The 15,042-nt window shown below is 45.4% G+C and overlaps 4 protein-coding genes across 7 annotated transcripts in view; 1 reads left to right on the top strand and 3 right to left on the bottom strand.

Moving 5' to 3' along the window:
- The window catches only part of u2af2a (U2 small nuclear RNA auxiliary factor 2a), a 7,808-nt gene extending 3,758 nt beyond the window's left edge, over positions 1 to 4,050 (bottom strand). Inside the window, exons 1-8 of the mRNA XM_025061446.1 lie at positions 3,684 to 4,050; positions 3,436 to 3,602; positions 2,527 to 2,686; positions 1,627 to 1,662; positions 1,259 to 1,362; positions 983 to 1,134; positions 637 to 878; positions 284 to 286 (exon numbers count right to left, since the gene is read on the bottom strand). Coding sequence (XP_024917214.1) covers positions 284 to 286; positions 637 to 878; positions 983 to 1,134; positions 1,259 to 1,362; positions 1,627 to 1,662; positions 2,527 to 2,686; positions 3,436 to 3,484 — 746 coding nt within the window. The 5' untranslated portion in view covers positions 3,485 to 3,602; positions 3,684 to 4,050. The remainder of the gene's footprint in view (positions 1 to 283; positions 287 to 636; positions 879 to 982; positions 1,135 to 1,258; positions 1,363 to 1,626; positions 1,663 to 2,526; positions 2,687 to 3,435; positions 3,603 to 3,683) is intronic.
- A 1,269-nt stretch (positions 4,051 to 5,319) lies between these two features.
- On the bottom strand, positions 5,320 to 8,132 carry ccdc106a (coiled-coil domain containing 106a). 3 transcript variants are annotated; one of them, XM_008322615.3, is made up of 8 exons: positions 7,550 to 8,131; positions 7,363 to 7,432; positions 7,182 to 7,280; positions 6,886 to 7,107; positions 6,607 to 6,663; positions 6,228 to 6,515; positions 5,944 to 6,114; positions 5,320 to 5,837 (listed from the first exon to the last, which is right to left on the bottom strand). In XM_008322615.3, exons 2-8 carry the CDS (start codon positions 7,430 to 7,432, stop codon positions 5,521 to 5,523), a joined length of 1,224 nt encoding a protein of 407 aa, XP_008320837.1. In that variant the 5' UTR covers positions 7,550 to 8,131; the 3' UTR covers positions 5,320 to 5,520. The 3 variants fall into 3 exon arrangements, with proteins under 3 accessions (XP_008320837.1, XP_008320836.1, XP_024917082.1); XM_008322614.3 differs by having other exon boundaries at positions 7,913 to 8,131; XM_025061314.1 differs by having other exon boundaries at positions 7,363 to 8,132.
- LOC103387829 (uncharacterized) lies at positions 7,935 to 10,629 on the top strand. The gene is made up of 5 exons (XM_008322613.3): positions 7,935 to 7,938; positions 8,080 to 8,212; positions 8,301 to 8,461; positions 8,551 to 8,616; positions 9,841 to 10,629. Exons 1-5 carry the CDS (start codon positions 7,935 to 7,937, stop codon positions 10,167 to 10,169), a joined length of 693 nt encoding a protein of 230 aa, XP_008320835.3. The 3' UTR covers positions 10,170 to 10,629.
- Positions 10,630 to 10,762: 133 nt separating this feature from the next.
- The window catches only part of LOC103387826 (C-Jun-amino-terminal kinase-interacting protein 4), a 10,140-nt gene continuing 5,860 nt past the window's right edge, over positions 10,763 to 15,042 (bottom strand). The window contains exons 14-28 of one of the 2 annotated variants that reach the window (XM_008322611.3): positions 14,778 to 14,834; positions 14,556 to 14,696; positions 14,338 to 14,470; positions 13,488 to 13,577; positions 13,358 to 13,405; positions 13,106 to 13,247; positions 12,983 to 13,025; positions 12,819 to 12,899; positions 12,663 to 12,730; positions 12,421 to 12,569; positions 12,141 to 12,312; positions 11,943 to 12,056; positions 11,772 to 11,870; positions 11,599 to 11,688; positions 10,763 to 11,518 (exon numbers count right to left, since the gene is read on the bottom strand). In XM_008322611.3, the coding sequence (XP_008320833.1) occupies positions 11,400 to 11,518; positions 11,599 to 11,688; positions 11,772 to 11,870; positions 11,943 to 12,056; positions 12,141 to 12,312; positions 12,421 to 12,569; positions 12,663 to 12,730; positions 12,819 to 12,899; positions 12,983 to 13,025; positions 13,106 to 13,247; positions 13,358 to 13,405; positions 13,488 to 13,577; positions 14,338 to 14,470; positions 14,556 to 14,696; positions 14,778 to 14,834 (1,546 nt within the window). In that variant the 3' untranslated portion in view covers positions 10,763 to 11,399. Of the gene's footprint in view, positions 11,519 to 11,598; positions 11,689 to 11,771; positions 12,057 to 12,140; positions 12,313 to 12,420; positions 12,570 to 12,662; positions 12,731 to 12,818; positions 12,900 to 12,982; positions 13,026 to 13,105; positions 13,248 to 13,357; positions 13,406 to 13,487; positions 13,578 to 14,337; positions 14,471 to 14,555; positions 14,697 to 14,777; positions 14,835 to 15,042 lie in introns of both variants that reach the window. The other variant, XM_025061263.1, reaches the window with a different exon arrangement.

Here is a 15,042-nt window from a genome sequence, read left to right as displayed (position 1 = left end):
ACACACACACACACACAAACAAACAAACACACACAGACACACACACACCTGGTTAGACTGGTTACTATGGACCAGGGCGTTGACTTTTTGATCTGGACTTGTCTGACAATTAAGTTGTAATTGAGTTGTTTACGACACCACCTCACTGACAGAGGAGGAACTGCAGACACTCAGGTCCAGCTTTAGCACGTGGAGAGAACACAGTAGTCAGCGGCTCCATCAGCTCCACCCCCCAGGACGGAGGGTTAGGGTTAGAACACGGAGCCACTGGTGACCTCATCACCTGCTGTAACCATGTGTACAGACATACACAGATACAGTGGACCCTGAGACAACACTTCAATCTGTTCCACAGCAGCGCTCGCGTCTCCATCTAATTTTCCCCATTAAAAATAACTAAAAACCAATTAATTTGTTCCAATAATAATTAAGGAAACACTTTATATTATTGTTATATAAAATCTGTAAAATAACCCAGAGAAGGACAGACAGCGCCACACAGTGTCAGGACCACTAACCGCAGGAGAAGAGTTATATATTATTTTATTTTATTAAACACTAAAAGTCAGTGACCAGCAGAGTTCCCCATGTTGTACCACTGAATGGATGCCAGCCCTGGGTTGAGCCACTGGTAACTAGATATTTCCTGGTATCAATAGTTGCAGACTGGTAACATGGACGCTGGTATCTAGAGGCTCCACTGTACCTGTACGTACACACACACGTACACACACACACACGTCGGACAGGCAGCACCTCACCTCAAGAAAGGCAAAATTCTTATCCTGGTTAATCTGTACTGCGAGGACAGGGTTTCCAGGGGCCTGGGTCAGACCACCCAACCGCATCTGGGCGTTAAAGAAGTCCATCATGGATTCCTACTCGTAAGGAAAGAATATGGAGAAAAGAAAACGATTATGATACAGCTGTGTGGAGTATTTCTCTGGTGATGGACAGGTGACGGCCACAGAGGTTTCCTCACCTCTGTTATACCAAAGGGAATATTGCCAACATAGAGCCGCCGGGCTTGTCGGGTCATCTGGCTGCCCACAACGGGGACAGGTGTGGGGGTAACAGCCAGGCCGTCTGGAGTCATCGTTGGCAGGAGGGCCGTGGCTGGGATCTGGCCTGCAGCTGGAGAAAGAACCCACAGATGAACCCACTACACGGAGAGGGGTGGGGGGGGGGGGGGGGGGGGGGCACTCACAGCCTCATCACCAAACATCATCATCATAAAAAAAGAAGCTGGAGTTTCTACCTTGCATGGCTTTGTACTGCATGGGAGTAATGTGCTCAAAACCAGGTGGAGGAACATCCCAGTACTTCTTCACCTTCTTCTTCTTCTCACGGTGTGGAGAACGACTGTGTGTGGAAGAAGCAGCTGATGTTAATGCAACCGTAGGCAGTTAGCCTTCAGAACATGGTGGCAGCAAAGTACAGTGTCACTTCTGGGAGACCCTGAAGGCATCATAATACTTTGACACAGATGGTAGAAAAGAGGTCAGAACACCAATCCAGGCAGAGTGAACACAACGAGTCAGTTGTACTGAAGGACAGTGGCAGATCATTAAGGTGCAGTGGCTGCACTTAAGCACAGAGCAGCTTTGTGTTAGGTTTCTGTATTACCTTCCAGCATTGTCCTGTGGGTAGCTGGATGGTGAGCTGAAATGACATCGGAAGGGTTTCAAGTTTTTCTTAAAATATTCATGACATTTATCATCATCTCCACAAGTACATTAGCAGACGCTACATTGATAGCAGTAAATCTGGATGTGGTCTGATTTAGAAAGTGTTGTAAATGTCCCTGTGTTCATCCCCCCCCCTCCCCCCCCATAGAGCTGTAGGAAATGAATGAACATTCTGGTACATACTGTAAAGACAGTGTGTGTAATCTGTTCACATTAACTCAACATTATTATGGTGTGAAAAGTCATTTCAACAGCCAACTGCATGTGCAGTACCTCTAGAGACCAACAGATGGACATGGCATTCTTAAAAACACACCAACTGCAAAGACAGAGTCTAATTTCACATGTTTTGACTAAAGACTCAGTGTGACCATCATTAATGCTGTTAAATGTTAAAGTCATTCTAAAGCACTCAAGACTGAGTTAGGTCTGCATTCCTTAGTCTGTAAAGCCTGTCTGATACTAGAAACAACATATCATCATTATTATTATTCCTAAAGGCAGTTGGTCGTCAGGGTTTTAAAATGAGACCAGCTAATACAGCTAGATTTGTAGAAGCTAACAGGTCCAACGGTTCAAAGATAACTTCTATTTAGTCTCATTTTAAGCAGGACTGAAGCCATTGAACATTTCAGACTGAATAGCTTTTTGTACAGATTGGAAATGAAAGACGTCCAGTGAGTGGTTTGGATCTTCACTGGTGAGAAATATAACGCTCGTCAGATTTTTGGACAAATGTGGACCTGCGGCCTTTTTAGAGGGCTGTATTTGTACTATTAATGACACAGCTATTCTCCAGGTTTGTTATTCTCATGGTTAGTGGAATAAAGATGCTAACCTGCGCCTGTGCCTGCGCTCCTTACTGTCCCCGCGACGGTCTCTGCTACGTCTGTCCCGGTCTCTGCTCCTTCTTTTCCTCTCTCTGCTGCGGCTGCGGGAGGAGGATCGGCGATGGTGGCGATTTTCTTTGTCCCTTTCAGCTGCAGGAAAAGCATTTACTGCCATGAAACAACAGTAAAACAAGGTATGAAACATAAATGACAGCACAGACTTTGCCAAACAAATCAGAGCTCAAGGAACAGACACTCTGTCCTGTAAAGCTTCCTGTTGTACTGGAATATTCCACAGGACATTATCCCAGCATAGAAGACCACATACATGGATGACTTTGAACACTAAGGCACGTCTCCTGTCTGTTGGATGATACACTGCTTTAAAAGACCAAATCTGAATATAAAAAGGTGCTACTGTAATGAAACATGAATTTGAGATATAAGTACGTGCCTTTGTTTGTTAAAATGATTAAATCCAGGTAATTCTTATAAAAATGGGTTCAAAACCAGATGAACCCCCCACACTGTACCTATAGGTGTAAATTACATAAGAAACTATGTATGACGTCTGCTTCTTACTGTAAAACACCTAATACACACACAAAAAAGACATCATCTACTAACAATTAAAAACCAAAAGGGTATCTCGAGGTTTACAGTGCCGTCTTAAATGCATATTTCGATTTTAGATGTGAAACAACTCGGACGGTACAGTGATTAATCACTGTCAAATAATAGAGGCCATGATCTCGGTCAACTATTAAAGTAAAACCAATTACATATGCCATGGTGTCTTGAGAAAAAACATATATAGTTATATATATACATATATATACACATATATATGACTCAAAAGACGCGACCTGAGGTAAAACAGACAACCGTTCGGTCAATGCTTCTGTGTACTATTTTACCTTGCTTGTTCTCGGATAGCTGTCTTTCGAATTCGTCGAAGTCCGACATCTCTCAGATGCGAGGGCTGCTGCGCTTTCGGTGACTGCGTTGTTCAGTTGGCGGTGGCTAGCTCGAGCTAGCAACAAAGTGAACACCTAGAGCGCAGAAGCCAAGCGCCCCACGGCTGCTGTTGAATAAAGAGAGACTAAATAAGCAGAGTACTTAACAAAACGAAACACAGAAAACCTTAGAAAGCATTTGTGTTTACCTTCTGCTACCTATACACGGCGCAGCTTGTAATATCTTTAAGAAAGAAGACGTGATCGCATGGGTTAGCCTGCTAATGTTAGCTTAGCTGAGTGTAGCAAAGTCCAGAGGACGGGCCTGTGAGTGTGGAGCCCCGTTAGCCTCCTAGCGAGTACGAGTACGAATGAATGAGACTCCTTTTGAAAAAAGATGCAAATCCCAGCGAATAGCCGAGCAGCGAGATGTAGTCGTCTTACTTTTAAAGTCAAATAAATTCGTTATTTAATCGTTCAAGCCTGAGGATAACAATGAAGATTTTCGGTATGCCCGCTTTTTCACACCGTCTCCCTGGTATCCTGTGACACCGGAAGTTGATGAATGCTTGGGTTCCGGTGAGAGAAGAGGATTATCTCAAAGTCGCGCAGAGGTGTTTTGTTCTTTGCGATTCCACGTATTCAAGCTTTCAATGTGTGCTTTTTATATTTCATTTGACTTGATAAATTAATCAAATCTAAAAAGCACAGATTCCAGAAAGATAGTTAACTCACTTCTACACTTCCTAGTTCTGTTAGTGCGCACCAACCAATCCGCTAAAAGGACAGCCGGACAAAAGGACTTTAGATTTAGATTTTACCAAATGAATTCGATTTCTCAAACACAACCTTTTCAAAAATGTTTGCTAGTCACTCGGGAAAACAAACCCCCTCAGTAGTTGTGATAAAGGCAGGTTTACTACTGGTTTCCCTCCCATTTCTTTAAATTACTTTTTAATTAGAATTCCTGAGAACATTTGTTGTTTTCTAACACTGTATGTTAATGTGAGCTAATGTTTCCAGATCCTCACCACCTTCGAGCTGCCGTGGCCAACCACAGAACCAAAGAATGATGCTGATGCAAAAATATATTCAAGGCTGAGGATGGTGGTGAGAAGAAACGCACGATGACCATGGAGATAAAGTGTGTTGACAGAGTCTACAGATAAAAGTGCAGCAATACACACCAGAATAAATACCAGTATCAACACATCATCAAATGAAAATGATGCAAACACTTTCAACACAACCACGGCTTGTGTTTGTCATTTACATATTTTATAGATAGAAAATCCCAGGAGGGAGGGGCCAAACTGCACTTTGACCAAGTAAAAATGAACCGAGTCACTCATGGATATTTACACTTCTTTTTTTTTGCCAATATAAAATAACTTACATTAAGGCAATTAAAAAGAATATAAAAGATACAATAGAATATGACAGTATTGCCAGACGAGATACAAGTTAAACAGACGAGCACAGAACGATGATGGGAGTTCACTACGACACTTTCTATAAGGTGCAGTTTAATGTGAACCGGACTGGAGTCACAGAAATATATTGAAATGAACCACCGAACAAATAAATGAAGTTGGTGAAAACTGTCTGAATCGTTTCACTGTTTCATAAAAGACATTTCCAAAATCCTGTTCAGAACTTTCTCAAATAAAAGCAGCACATTTTCCACTTTTCCTGCTCCAACAGCGCCCCCTTGTCCTTAATATCAGAACAACAATGGTCCAACATTTTCTGGGAAATTTTCTGGGAAAGTACACGCAGTACACGCAGTACACGCAGTACACGCAGTACACGCAGTACACGCAGTACACGCAGTACACGCAGTACACGCAGTACACGCAGTACACACAGGGAGCAGTGAAAATGTTCTACGTATAAAAAAGGTCAAACTTGAGTTGTATCCTACACGGACACATCCAACAGTAAAATACCAGGCGTTTCCTGTCGGTGCCTGTGAACGCCACATCCTGTCCTGTGTTACACACTGACACCGCCGGTGACGACCCGTCCCATCACTCTGTCGTCTGTTCAGTGTCTGAACCTGTAGGAAATGGGCAGCAGCAGGTTGTTCTTCTTCAAGGCCTGCACTCTGCTGAGAGTCTCTTCATCCAAGGCAGCGTAGCAGCGTCTGGCGTAGTCCAGCAGCTTTTCTTTGGAGGGGTCAAACTCTCCCACCTCTGCTACCTTCTCTGGGGCCACGAGGAGCAGCTCAGCTATAGGCGTAGTGGAGGCCACTGTGTTCCGGTCCACACCGTGGATCTGAAAGGCCTTGGACATGTTTTTCAAACGCTGGTATGTGAGCAGGATTTTCTTGTAGCGAAACAACACTCCAGCTGCGTCTTTAACTGAAACCCAAAGATTCACAGAGACTCAGCAACATTCACTTCAAGACAGGTGACAATAAAGCCATACAGTAATATATACGTGTGTGTATACATGTACGTGCTGTACCTCTCTGCCGCTCTCTTGGCGGATGGAAAACCCGTCTTCTCTTTATCTGATTCCTCCTGCTGCTGCTGATGGTCTCTGGTATTACATCTTCCCCTGATATCAGCTCCTCCTCGTCAAGGTAGCCGTCTTGATCCAAGTACTCATCGGATTCCCCCAGGAGAGAAATCGAATCTACAAGGAAAACAAAAATCAATGTTATGTTTAAGAATTTGAAACCGACATCAGTATGAAGTGTACAGAGCAGATGGACTGGGACAGGACAGTGTTATTCAGTCACGCAGTACCTTGAGCCACACTGCTTTGTCCACTCGATACATTCATGGTTGACCTCGACGTGTTGTTCTTGCTTCCACTGCAGCCACTGGCTGTTGTTGCTGCTGCCAGATTAGCATGGCCTTGACTTTGTAGGAGAGCTTGAGACTGTGTAGAGCTGAATAGTGCATTCATAGAGGCGAGCTGATTGGTTAGTGAACCAGAGCCATGGTTTTTAGAAGGCACCAGTGTAGGAGGACCTGGCCTTCGCTGGACAAACGGACGTGTGGGAAAGTGGGAGGGGTCACTCTTGTGTTGCTCTGTGGGGCCAAGACTATGAATGTGAACAACTACTGTATATTATCTAGGACTCAGAAGCAGAACTTCAAGTTAAAATGTTTGATTTTCTACCTGCTGGACGGTCGTCGTCTCTTCTCACCCTCCAGTTGTATCGTCTGGTCTCATACCCTACAACAGGCAGGACAGAGCTCACTACTTGTTTCAAAATGATGCTCCCCATTCTCGACCCAAGAACAGTATTTCAGGACAACACTGAACCCACTCACCCTCTGATCTGCTACATCAAATGCAGAAACTGAGAGAAAATGTTTCCCCACAGTAACAACATCCTGTCCTCAAACCCATTCAGTTTCAGGTGACTGTCATGTAGGACTTTAAAAACAGACTCACCATTACTGTACTGGCTCTGGTTTTGCTCCGGTCCTTGGCTTTTTGTGGAAAAGATGAAGCGGTCGAGCTGGCAGCGGAGAAAGTCCCGTTCCTCTTCCAGGTCCTCAATTCTTTTCTGAAGCCATGAGTTTTTCTCTAGAGAGATTTGTAGCTGTGTCCGCAGGTTTGTGATGACCATGTATGAGTTGTTGACTGAGTGCGGACCAGCTGATGATGGTGAATCTGAAATATGCAGATGGAAAAGTTGGGAAACAAGAGATGCAGATATGTAAATGTGTTGAACTGAATGTTCTTACCATCAAAACTCTGATCACTCTGGCTGAAAAATCCTTGCTGCTCAAAATTGCTCTCCTCATAAGGTATTGCAATTTCATAAGCATCCTCATTTTTAGGAGCTGGGTTTTTAAAAAAGGGAGATATTACCAGGGGTAAACACAGATATGATCATAGTGAACACTGGAGACCTTCAAATCTTACTCTGCAGGTGAAGTGAACCTGCGTGACCCCTGGATGTGGAGGTGGCATCAGTCCTATTCCCGTCCTCCATCTTTACTCCGGACAAAATAAATGAGAAGTTGGTTGTAACGATATTTTATATTATTTTATTTTTCATTCTTAATATTTAAAAGAAAATCAATGTATCAGATTCCCCAAATACACCAACCGTGTGTTTATCTTCATTTACTAAAGGTTGAGTTCGTTGCTAAACAATATAACGTGGGCGGTCGTGTATTATGTGCAACGACACTGCCTGTAAACCGAACTAAAAGCTTTAAGATCAACACAGACATATAAACAGATGTAATTAAACTGTGTGGAGAGAAGCTAAGTGACTAGCGGGCTAACGAGACGACATTAGCTTCACACCGTGTTAGCTTCCTGTAATGTTAGCATATACAGTAAATGTAGCTCCAAATTAGATATAACAATCTTCCGCTTTCTTCACTCCCGATTATTTAAATCCTCCTTTTTGTTATCAATCGGATCGCTGTGCCACTTATATAGTCCCGCAGAAAATTGTACATACCACGTTAGGCTAGTAATAACTTATGAGTGCACATGTAATAAGTCGTTATTACTCTGTCATATCTCCGTTTGTCTACTTCATCAGCTAGCTAACAAGCGAACAATAACAATTATCCGCTTTTATTTTTTAAACGCCACCATGCGTCACTTCCGGATGTTTTCACTAAGAACGACCGTCCTCAACAAATGATGAAGAAAGAGAACAAATTGTGGTTTCATTTGCGAAATATTTACAGAAAAGAATCGTTGTAGTGCGCATTAAATCACCAAAATACCCTGGAAGCGCTAACCCACGCAAACGGTAAAATAATGACGTCACTGACGTGCACTAAAGCAGAAAACAAAGCCAATAGTGTCATTCCTATTTACTTTTCTGCCTCACTGTACAGAGAGGGCGCCAGTGAAACTGCACGACAGGTAGAACAGGTGACGAGGTCTCAGGTTACACTGTCGTCGACCTCTACACCCAGAGGTTGGGCACAAAACCATTTCTTTTGTAAACACCTTCTCTTTTTTAAACTCGTGTCTTCTCCAAACAGGACTTTCGAAGGTAAGTCCACATAAAGGTAACGTGTCAGTAAATATGTCAGTTAACGTGTCAGTAAATGTGTCAGCTCGCGGGTGTGTTATATATTACAGACACAGTAGTTTGTTGGAGTAAAGGTGTGGAACCTGAACCGCGTCCCTGTATTTACTGGGACACTGGTAAAAACACACACACACACACACACACGCGGGAGTTTGGTTAATGGTCAGTGAGTGTTTTCTTCATCGTTGTTGTGCGTGTTTCTGTACTTTATTGGTCCCAAAGTAATAATAATAATAATAATAAATTGTATTTATAGGCGCCTTTCTGGACACTCAAGGTCACCGTACACAATACAAGAAAAGACAGTAAAAACATTAAAACATTATGAGACAATGTAAAACAGTTAAAAACAATTTAAAATACAATAAATAAGTCAATTAATTAAAAGTCGGGGGGTGCTATAGGTGGTTTGTTGAAAACAGTTAAAACAGTACAAGTCGGGGGGTGATGGGGCGGGTGCGTTACTTCAATCAGAGGGAATATGCAGTTTTGAATAGATGTGTTTTTAGTTGTGATTTAAAGTGTTAAAATTGAGGTTTTTACAGAATATTGTTCAGTTGTGAAGATGCAGGTAAAACGTTAGCAGATTAAATAATTCAAGTTCGGTAACATTTAAACTAACTTTAAAGTGAAAAGTGGAATTAATGTTTCAATTATTCTGTAGAAGCACCAGAGTAGACCAACCTAATCTAATCTAATCTAATCTAATCCGACCACAGCAGGCTGTTACAGTTTGGCAGTGACCAGTGCAGTGACCAGTGCAGTGACCAGTGCAGTGACCAGTCCAGTGTTGTGGTTGAAGATAACAGACAATTATTACCTTTTGCATAAAAAGAAAAACAACTTATAAAAAGATAAAATCCTGTGACTTTAAATCCTTGACTTGTATAAACAAATAAATTATATATATTTACAGGTATTTTACATGTACTTCAGGGTGTACCCCGATGGAGGGATGGAGCAAGGAATACTACAAATGTCTTCAACGTTCCATATATGTAGTATAAGAGTGTGTTTTAAGTTAAACCTTGGATTCTGACATCGACATAGATTGTTACCTACGCAGGTCAAAGAACAGACTTATGATTTATATTTAAGATTTAAGCGCGGAACATACAAAGAAATGTGTGTAAGAAATACAAATTTCACGACCCTCTGCAGTACCTCCGCAGAACCGCTAGAGGTCACAGACCAACTGTTGAAGACGGATTAAAAGAAGCCAAATGTACAAATTACTCTTTCATTGATACATAAGAATACTTTAACATTTACTGTCTTTCAGAACTGTTCTAGTCTAAAGTGACTTATTAAACATATTTTAAATATTTGAAATTTTTCAGACATGGCTCAGAAGTACGATGGTTTGTCCCACTGTAAGCTGGCGCTGGTGTTTGCGGTTCTCATGGACCTGTTAGGCGTCGTCTCTCTGCTGCTCGGGGTCTTCGCTCCTCTGGAGATCGAAGGCCAAGACGTTGGGGATCTGCTGGTGTACACGGGAGCTCTGCTGGTGCTCCTGTCCCTGGCAGGCTGGGTCATGTGGTACAGTGGCAACATCGAGGGCCTGACCTCCAAACAGGAACTGGGAACTGTGGGTGGAGCTGTGGACCGCCTGGCTCGGTCGCTGAGTCGCAGGATACGCCTGCCCAGGACTCACAGCAGCCCAACATAAGACGTGGCCCACGTGGTTCACACAGAGCTGGGTGACTGGTCTACAACACTGCTGCCCCCTACAGAAAACACTTTTTATTCCTCCTGTATTTGGACGGCCCAATGCACGTGTCAAACTCAAGGCCCGGGGGCCAAATGCAGCCCGCCAAGTTGTTCTGTGTGGCCCACTGGAGCTTAAAAAACATTTTGTAAAGTTCATGCAGCAGAGTTTCTTAACCTGAGAAATTAAACGTTTTTTATTACACAGAAATGAAACAATGTTTGTGTCTTGAATAAATAACCCCCTGCAGAAACATCTATACCAGCTGATACTACACACTGGTACCGAGTAACTGAGAGTATTCAAGGATCGTTACATTTTCAAAATCAAACATCTTTCAGACTCTGTTGTTTGGACCAGAGTCTGAGTGACGTTTCATTTTCAAATATTCCCAGATTCTCTTTAAATAAAGAAAGTAAATGATACGACTGGATTTTCTCTGAATACATTTGTCAAAATTAAGTACATTATGTACCAAATGACCTATGGACTGGTCCGTGACCCGGGGGTTGGACCGTTGATGACGACACAGCCACAGACCGTAGAGCAGCTCACACAGTAAGAGATACTTTAATAAGAAGATCAGCTGAGTCAGCGAAACACTCAGGTCACAATCGCTTGTTCAAGAAAGACAACGACGACATGAACATGTGACTGAAGTGACACTTAAAACCATCCGACCTTAAGACGGAACCGTACAATAAATTAAGACAAGATCAGAGATTAAAAGAACAAATACAGTCACGGTCCATTTGGATTGGTCGGAGTACACAACCTCTCCATCAACATCAGAGCAGCACCGTGACATGAGAGGTCAGCTGGTTTGATTGTCCCACTGTCTTCCAGTTGACCACAGGAGTCGCCACTGAGCAGCACATGACAAAGAACTAGAACCAAAGATGGAGAACCCTGAACTCTGAGATGTCGGATGTTACTGTCCCTCGACCAGACCAGGACACGTAGAAGGTCGTCGCCACGGCAACAGCATCCGGTCTGACGGTTGGTACACCGTCAACAAGGTAAACAAAGATGTGCAAAATATATATGAGACGTATATTCACTTTAAAAAGTTCATGAAGTCTCAGGTTCGTCTGCCGTCCACTCCACACCCACTGTGCCGTCCACACCCACTGTGACGTCCACACCCGCTGTGCCGTCCACACCCGCTGCATCTTTGGCTGATGACTAACATCAGAGGGCGGGGCTTGGCACAGCAGAGGTGTGATTCTGCCAAATGATCATGTGACTGCGCTCAGACCGTTGAGGTGTGGCCTGGGAAAGCTCCTCCGACGCCTCGTCTTCATCGTCCCCTGGTGGAGGACGTTTCTCCATTTAGTTGAGTTTTGTATTTTTCCCAGATTCATAACCAGCTGTCAGATATTCTACTCACCGATGCGGAAGTTGACGTAGCCCTCTCCCCCGCTGAGGACAAGCTGAGCTGCAGTAACAGTCCTGCTGCCAGGAGAGGTCATCAAACAACCTTGAAGGCACAGAAACCACGTTCAAGTACTTCCTGTAGGAGGCAGCGCCGAGTTATTTAAGGAACAACCGTTAAGGTCTCACCTGGTGCAGCGATGATGAACCTGACAGCTTGTCTGTGTCCATGGTAACACAGCTGGGCTGATGACGTGGAGCAGTATGGGATGGACACGGCCTCTGAGGCTGTGGACGGAGAGGGAGGAACGTCAGGACCTGAGGACGCTGGCTCAGCAGAACAAACACACAAAGACTGACTTATTGATAATGGGATGGAGAACACGGCTCCGCCTCCGGTGCCCACCCACAGACGAGTGGAGATGATTGTGAGGGAGGAGATCTGGAACGATGAGAGCGCCAGGAAGTCTTGGCCTGGACGAAGAGACGGGACCGTTGGACAAAGTTCTAAACACCGTCATCAACGCTTTTATTTTATACGTAAATAAGAAAATGTACCTAATGTTTTCATGACAACAACCGAGAAATCAACTTCCTGAAGCGGCCGGCCAGTGAACCGGTCAAAGAGTCGGAGGACCGGGTCCAGTCGACAGGAAGTCCAAACACCAGTACCACCGGCACACAGGAACCGAACCTGCTGCTCACAGCGCTCCGACACTTGGAATGTTTGCTGAGAACATTGAACATCCCATAATTAACTGTTGAACTCTTCACTGACGCCCACTGACGCCCACTGACGCCCACTGACGCCCACTCATCCCAAGGCCTGGCCTCTTACCTCCACCTTCCTGCCGGTCAGGTCCACCACATGGACCTTGTTCCAACAGCCCACCCACAGGCGGCCATCTTTTGCAAGGCAGCAGCGAAGGGGCTGCAGAGGGTTTGACCCCAGGGGCAACACCGTGTGGGGCTGTAGGTTCCAGCCGCCTGTCGGTCACAACAGTCACAGCTTTGAGTGGATGATTGTGTCAAGGAGCTTCAGGTCGTGACAGAGTTTGTCCTGAAATAAAGGACTATTACCTGAGCTGTGTGAGAAAAATGCTAACGAGCTATCGGCTAACCCTGCGACGACATGACCGTGGGAATATCTGGAAAAACAAAACCATGGACAACAACGACGACGTCAACACCATGTTCTACTAAAGACCAGCGGTGGAGGGAGCAGCTTCAACTCACGTCAGTGAATACACGCCCTCTGAGAGGGAACTGGATTGGAGACAGCGCCTCCTGTCGGCAGAGGCAGAGTGCACCAGTACACTGTAAAAGAGCAGAGGGCAGTGAACACGAAACCTTCTGCTGAAAAGTCTTGGCTGAGACAGGACGGGTCTGGACAGAACTACCTTCCTTCCTGAGTTCCAATCCACACGGTTCCTGTGGTTCCACCTGACAAGACAAAGACCAAGGTAAAGACTGAGACTGGAACAGACCGGACCCCGGTCACAGACAAGTCCACCATCACTGACCTACTGGGGGCACGGCACAGAGGCAGAGAGCAGCAGCCGTGGGGGGGAGGCTGAACTGATCCAGCAGTGAATTGGACCGGGCTGGATCAATCACTGTGATGTCACTGCTGGAGGCGGGGCCAGAAATGATCCACACTGAACACTAGCAGACAGGAGTGAAAATATGAACACATGCCACGGTTGGTCTGGGTGGGACGTAGACGGATGGATGGTTGGATGGACGGACACAGACCAGGACAAGGACAGACTCACCGTGGGTTCTCCTGAGACGTCAGGTGGGACTGAGACGGCACAGTTGATCTGAGAGCACAAGAAAAAGAGACCTCAGAGAACTGCAACACCTGGGTTTGACCACACGATGACTGTGAGAGGCTGACGTTACCTTGGCCGTGGAGTCTCTGTGATCCAACAACCTGAGCTGCATGAGAACAGGAACATCTCTGGGCTCTGGAGCAGGTTCACCACCACACTCCTGTATGAAGAGCACTCACCATCATCATCATCATCATCACCCTCATCATCACCATCATCACCACCACCATCATCACCATCATTATCACCATCACCCTCATCATCACCATCATCCCCACCATCACCATCATCCCCATCACCCTCATCCCCATCATCATCATCATCACCCTCATCATCACCATCATCCCCACCATCACCATCATCCCCACCATCACCATCATCACCATCCTCATCATCATTATCACCATCACCCTCATCATCACCATCACCCTCATGACCATCATCATCATCACCCGCACCATCATCACCATCATTATCACCATCACCCTCATCATCACCATCACCCTCATCATCACCATCACCCTCATCATCACCATCACCCTCATCACCATCATCATCATCCCCAACATCACCATCATCATCACTATCATCATCATCATCATCACCATCACCCTCATCATCACCATCATCACCATCCTCATCATCATTATCACCATCACCCCCATCACCATCATCACCATCATTATCCCCATCACCCTCATCCCCATCATCATCATCACCCTCATCATCACCATCATCACCACCACCACCATCATCCCCATCACCCTCATCCCCATCATCATCATCATCCCCATCATCCCCATCATCACCATTATCATCATCATCACCATCATCCCCAACATCACCATCATCATCATCATCCCCAACATCACCATCATCATCATCTTCATCATCTCTCCCCCCCCCCCCCCCCCCCTCACCTGTGTGCCCCCCAGGGGCATGCTCCAGCCGTGGATTTGTCGTTTTCCCAGGTTTCCCCATACGTGGGTTCTAATCTCTTTGTAGAGCTCCCTCCTCCTGAGTCGAGGAGACAGAGCAGCAGGAAGAGCCGACCTGGAGGAAACCAGTCACAGTCAGTCAGCCTGTCAATCAGACGTTCAGGTGACTCAATGATCCGAGCTAACAGGTCACAGCCTACTCCGCCTGTGTCTGACTGACGGCTGCGCTCTGCTGAGCCCTGACAGGAGGGCGACGGAGAGGAGCTGCAGCTGAGGAGGTGAAGGTGGAGGCGGGGCGTGGGAGGAGGGGCTCCTTGGAAAGGCCAATCAGGCGGTTAAACCTGGAGCAGAGAAACAGTTGAGTTGAGTTGAAGGAGTTGATCCAATCACAGCCTTCCATCGGACGGTGTCGGTCACCTGACCTTCTCCAAACACTCTGCCTTTTCTCCTCCGTTAACTTCAACTCTTCCTTTGTTGCTCTGCAAAAAAAAAAAAAAAAACTCACAATAAAAAAACAGCCTTGAGGTGAGGGGTCTGCAACCCGTGGCTCCTGGGCCCATGATGGACCACATTAACCTGACTGTGCTGGACATGAGAACACTCTGGCTGGTACCTTAACAGACCAGTGTCAGTACACACTGTAGTACACACTGTAGTACACACTGTAGTACACACTGTAGTACACAC

The sequence above is a fragment of the Cynoglossus semilaevis genome, chromosome 13 (genome assembly GCF_000523025.1).
Source record: "Cynoglossus semilaevis isolate Cse_v1.0 chromosome 13, Cse_v1.0, whole genome shotgun sequence".
Classification (NCBI taxonomy): Eukaryota; Metazoa; Chordata; class Actinopteri; order Pleuronectiformes; family Cynoglossidae; genus Cynoglossus; species Cynoglossus semilaevis.
The sequence above is the reverse complement of the archived record's forward strand: the minus strand, read 5'-3'. Positions and strand labels throughout refer to the sequence as shown.